General features: G+C 30.2%; 1 protein-coding gene across 1 annotated transcript; it reads left to right on the top strand.

Moving 5' to 3' along the window:
• Positions 1-724: 724 nt before the first annotated feature.
• Positions 725-3,989, top strand: LOC128882813 (MICOS complex subunit MIC27). The gene is made up of 6 exons (XM_054134580.1): positions 725-889; positions 1,158-1,339; positions 2,225-2,346; positions 2,496-2,729; positions 3,168-3,304; positions 3,774-3,989. The coding sequence occupies exons 1-6, from the start codon at positions 875-877 to the stop codon at positions 3,795-3,797; spliced, it is 714 nt and encodes a 237-aa protein (XP_053990555.1). The 5' UTR covers positions 725-874; the 3' UTR covers positions 3,798-3,989.
• Positions 3,990-5,510: the final 1,521 nt, after the last annotated feature.

Genomic DNA, 5,510 nt, shown 5'->3' with positions numbered 1-5,510 from the left:
ATGTCATTTGAAATTTTTGCTTAGCTGCGCTTATATATGGTAAGTACATCTTTTGTGTTATGATCTATTTTAATTTTGTTTCAATTAATAAGTAATACTTTAAGAAAGCGACCAACTACCGAAACGAGTTATAGTCACAGATCCATAATCGCCATTCTCAGACGACCGTTACTGTTTTAATTGTACCATATCCAAAATATTTAATAACCGATAAATTTATCAATGAGAAAAATGTATACATCATAATATATGTTAAAGGAATTCAATTGACAGGATTGTGATGAAAACAATATTCCCTTTCAGGTTGTCACAAGCTCAGGACCGAGCTGAGACAGCCTACGAGGAAGGTAGACGAAACCCCATCTCTTTGACTCGATCCACACTACACCATAGATAAGCAATATTTTTATCTAGATTCCAAATTCGAATAAAAAATAAACAAGTCGCGTTATAGAATAAAATTACATTATCGATTAAACGAGCATTTCCGGAATATGATGAGAATAACTATACATATATTAACTTGACAATAAGGAATTGTGACACCTGGACAGGGAATATTGTATATTAAATCAAGTTGGATAACCCATGTAATATCTTTCTGATAATCAGACCAAAAATAACACACTCAATTTTGTATAGTTTACCTCTTTTTCTACATCTGATAATTAATTTATGAACAACTTTCGAAATGAACACTAGGTGTCGCATACTGATAAAACCTGTTATTAGTCTGCTAACTCATTCTGCTAGTGCCAATCTTGAATTTGTCGAATTAGGTTAAATATTTTCAGGATTGTTCAAAATTTCGAAGTAATTTGTAAATAAACCATCAATTTTAAATATACTTCGATCGAACTTTGTGTATTTTAGAATGCAGCGGACAATGGTAATTATACAGTTATGTAGATTATGTGTAGTTTTATAATCATTAAAATGTAAGGTTTATTATTTTCGATTGAATAAGTTTTTTTATGTAATATTGATTGCTTAATTTTAATAGAATATAAGTGAATATTTGAGTAAAGTACAATGCTGTTATCAGTAAACAAGTGTAATAGATCTGAAAAATGGAAGTAGCAGTTTTTTTTTCCTTAAATAGTTTAATTAATATTATTTGTATATGAAAAAGAAATCAGATATATGTTTACATGAAGTTGTTCAAGAAATTCTTGATGCCGTGTGGACTATGTGCTGCAGTACCAGCAATGAAACCTGCTAATCCACCAGAAGAGCATTCTAAACCATGTTGTAACGAAGCAAAACCACCAAGTTTAATAAAACCGTCAGAGCTACCCATTTACTCTGTTGACGATGGGTATTCTAAAGAGATGCCATGGTAAAGCGCAAGTAATTTCATATTAATGAATGTCCTTTTATTCTGTTACATAAATGTGTCTTATAAAGAATCCTTATTTTATTCAGATTTAAATCTAGAAGTTGTTCAAACAATAATTTATAGTCCATATCAGTAATCAATAGCTTGAAAATTATGAATTTTATATATTTATGATATATATTAACACATTGAATGTCTGTGTTATTTTTCAGTTTTATCTACAATGGCAGATAATGTTTTAGTAGACATAAGTGTCTGTCATGATACAGTAAGAAAGTATCATAGCAGCCACTGGTGTTTATTATAATGCTCCACATGTTGCTATGGAACACATGCATAAAGTATATTTTTAAAAATACGACATTAATATTTAACAGTCACCTAAGTTTAGCATTTGGTGAAATAAGTACATAATTACATGGTAATTATAATGTAATTGCCATGTAATAAATAAGTAGATATCATTAAGCTTTGTAATTACTATGTAAAACACTATTTAACATGTACTTGCTTCATAGTCACAATCATTGCAAATGTAATCTGATTACATTTTATCCAACAGCATATAACTCATATATGGCTAACAAAATGGTATGTTTATAAGGATTACTCTAGCTATAGAATATTGCTGTACATTCTTATAAAATTATAGATTAAAAATCTTATAAATTATTAATATGAAAAGACACCAAGGAACTCTGACAACCCTTCTTTTGTTTATTAAAGAAAAAATAATATATTTACTTATAAATGCATAAAAACTGCAGTTTAGTAATCAGTTTACATAAACATTTTATTATGGTATTACCCATAAGAAACATTCTATTCGATGATCTTTGCAGATATTTGATGACTTAAAAAAATGATGATCATGATCTTTCACAGTGTAAAATACCCATCTGTTGTGGAGGAAAACATAAGGAAAGCACGTAAATCTGTGCAAGGATTGAAAGTTATGTATGACAATGTTTCCAATAATGTCTCAGCCACTGTTGACAGTTTTAAATGTATGTATTACATCCTATTACTAAAATTACATCTTTTTTTATTTGTGAGTTCTATAGATATATTTTAAGTGATGTATCATATTACAAAAGAAGCACATAATTTATTTATTAATAAATGTAAATATAATTTCATTTGTTATTTTTTATAGTTGTAGTCGACTATCTTCAAGATGAAAGCAATCTTTTACCACGAGTAGGAGCTGTTGGTATTGGTGGTTTATCAGGATTGGTGCTGGGTCTTAGAGGAGGTTTCTTTAAACGATTGTTTTATACTAGTACAGGTGTTGGTATTGTTGGATCCGTTTGTTTCCCAAGAGAAACAAAAGAAGCAATTAATATAGTGGAACATTATGGAAATATTGGTTACAATTTCGTTATTGGTGGTGTGTACAGTTATTATTACTGCAATATTGAAATATTTACAACTTTTGCATTTAAATATTTCATAACAATATTGCATATCAATTAAGAATTTCTTTGATCTATTTAAACATCTTTTTTTTAAAGATTATCTTTAAAGAGTAATAAATATTAAATATTACATATTGAAATGATCACTAACACGCATCATATATGTGTGATGCATAAATTCTAATGGGAGAAGTTTCTATTTTGTGTACATATAAATTGCGCTGCAAAGTGAGGAATGCAACTCGTAGGGAGAGCATTTTACAATCCAAGAAGGGTGCAACGAAAATTAGTAATGTAGAAAGATACGGATAACGTTTCTTTCTATTAGCCCTTCATAGACATAGTAATTTAGCACTGCACCAAATACATTGGATCTTTTAGAACTAGCCTATATTGAACAATAATTTCAGTGAAACCAGGAGATAAACCGGAAATTTCACTCAAAGAGTTACCATTTATGAGAACTCTATTTGAGTCAGATTTTTATCAAATGATAACTCGACTTTTTGAACAAAAAACGTCAAATACTACAACTGAAAAAGTGGAGGTAGGATGCAACAAAAAAATGTTCCTTATTGCATCATTCCTCCTTTAACTTCCAATCATGTTAAATATAGTTTGACATCTAATTATAACGTACAACAATTATGAATTGTGACATTGATGTTTTTATCACTTTTCTACAAAATTGATTTTTGAATGAAAGTTTTAATCATAGTTCTTGGAAAGCATGATGAAGATAACATAGAAGTTCGAAGTACTTTATTTCATCATAATAATGAAGATCATCTAAAACCTATAGAATCAATTATATTGAAGGAAAACTCACATACAGAAGAAACTCAAAATACAAACAATCAGGAAAGTTTAAGTAAATGGAAGTAATTAGGTACCCCTCTCCACCTCCACCAGTGTTCATACAATTATTCCTTTTATTTCATTTAAATCGTTCTTTACGTATTATTAAATATTAATAATTATTATTTAGCCATTATTACATATATATCATATTTTAGGAAAAACCACCAGCAAATAAATAAAAATGAAAGAAGAATCAATTATTGTATGTAGTAATAAATTCATATTTTATAATATGACAGTAACGTGAAAATTACCAGAGTACAATGGTCCACTGAGACTGAGTGCTCAGAATGATTACTCACTTACATACATACATCACAGAAATTATACAATGTTTTAATATAACTGTAAATAAAAATGTATGAAAGCCAGATATTAAATAATTTAATATAATTCAAATAAAAACGAATTACTATTTCCTTATTTATAATACGTTATATACAATATTACATAAAAAAAAAAATAGGTATTGAAAATAAATACAGTAACAATTTTAATCTTATATACGTTTCCAATTCCAAAAAAAGTTATTTTAGTGTGTACTAAATCTACTTTATTTTCATACTCAAATCAAAACTTTATAAATAATAAAAGTACATTTGCTATCTTTATTTTATTGTTTATGATGTTTTAAGGCCGAAATTACAAAATCAGGCCTTGGAGTCGCATCCGCCAAAGTGTAACGAATATATTAAAACCAGAATTATTAGAAAATATTGCTTCTTTGCTTTAATATCCTGGAAAAAAATTATGCTAGCCTAATCGCCCTGTCCTCGTCTCTCCTGCAACAGTGTTGTAAGATGCGAAGATTTCCGACTGCAGCGCCGCCTGCGGTGGAGTAAGGAATCTCAGCTTATGATATCTCCGCTCTATAGAATAATATTCTTTGGTAGTTTCGTGCTATGCAAGTTGTGAAGAATTGAAGATTTTCTACTTGAGCGTTCCGCTTGTACAGGGTGTAAAAAAATGTTTGGTCTTGGCAAGCATAGGCGTATTCTACATCTTCGGATCGATGAAGATTTGTAAACAGAAGTTGCCGCAAAATTGTCCTTGACCTTTAATTTCAAGGTCAAATTTTTTTTTCATTGCATTGTATTCTACGCATCATGAGGATAAAAAGTGTCAAAGGAACTATGGGTTCAAATTTGACCGTTTCGCCAAAAATTGATGCGGAAGTTTTGTCAAATTTTTAAAAAAATATTACTTTCACGGATGAGAGTAGTTTTTCTAACCCCGGTTTACAAAACAGACAAAATGTTAGAATATAGAATTATCGAAACCCTCATGCCATGATACAACCTTTCAATCAAAGACGCTTTTCAGTCAATGTGTGGGCAGGTATTTTAGGAAACAGAATTATTGGTCCTTATTATCTTCCAAATCGATTAACAAGTAAGAATTACCTTAGGTTTTTACGTTCACGATTGTTGACCGATCTGCGTCTAATCATACCGCGTGAGAGTCGTCGTTCTATTTATTTTATGCACGATGGACCACCACCACACTTTAGTCGGCCAGTTCGAGACTTTTTAAATCAAATGTTAGGATTCAAATGGATTGGTCGAAGACCTGCACCAATTATATGGCCTCCACGATCGCCCGATCTAAATCCATTAGATTTTTTCTTATGGGGAGCGATGAAAGAACAGATATATAGATCGGGGCATGGAATAAGAACTGTGCTAGGATTAAAAAATCGAATAGAGAATGCCTTCGAACATCTAAGAAGAATACCAAATTTATATCAGCGTATTACGAACAACATTCAAAACAGATTACAGACGTGTTTACAAAACAATGGTGGCCATATTGAAGCTGGCATTCAAGCTCGGCTATTAAGGAATATTCATCAGAATAGATCGATTCTTTGGCTGAGCAGAAGAAGTAGAAGA

This window comes from Hylaeus volcanicus, unplaced genomic scaffold, assembly GCF_026283585.1.
Source record: "Hylaeus volcanicus isolate JK05 unplaced genomic scaffold, UHH_iyHylVolc1.0_haploid 12192, whole genome shotgun sequence".
Classification (NCBI taxonomy): Eukaryota; Metazoa; Arthropoda; class Insecta; order Hymenoptera; family Colletidae; genus Hylaeus; species Hylaeus volcanicus.
The sequence above is the reverse complement of the archived record's forward strand: the minus strand, read 5'-3'. Positions and strand labels throughout refer to the sequence as shown.

What these genes read in the sequence shown, in the direction of transcription:
- LOC128882813 (XM_054134580.1), top strand. An exon ending in TATTCTAAAGAGATGCCATG is followed by an intron (nt 1,340 to 2,224) that starts GTAAAGCGCAAG and finishes GATCTTTCACAG; the next exon opens with TGTAAAATACCCATCTGTTG. An exon ending in CACTGTTGACAGTTTTAAAT is followed by an intron (nt 2,347 to 2,495) that starts GTATGTATTACA and finishes TATTTTTTATAG; the next exon opens with TTGTAGTCGACTATCTTCAA.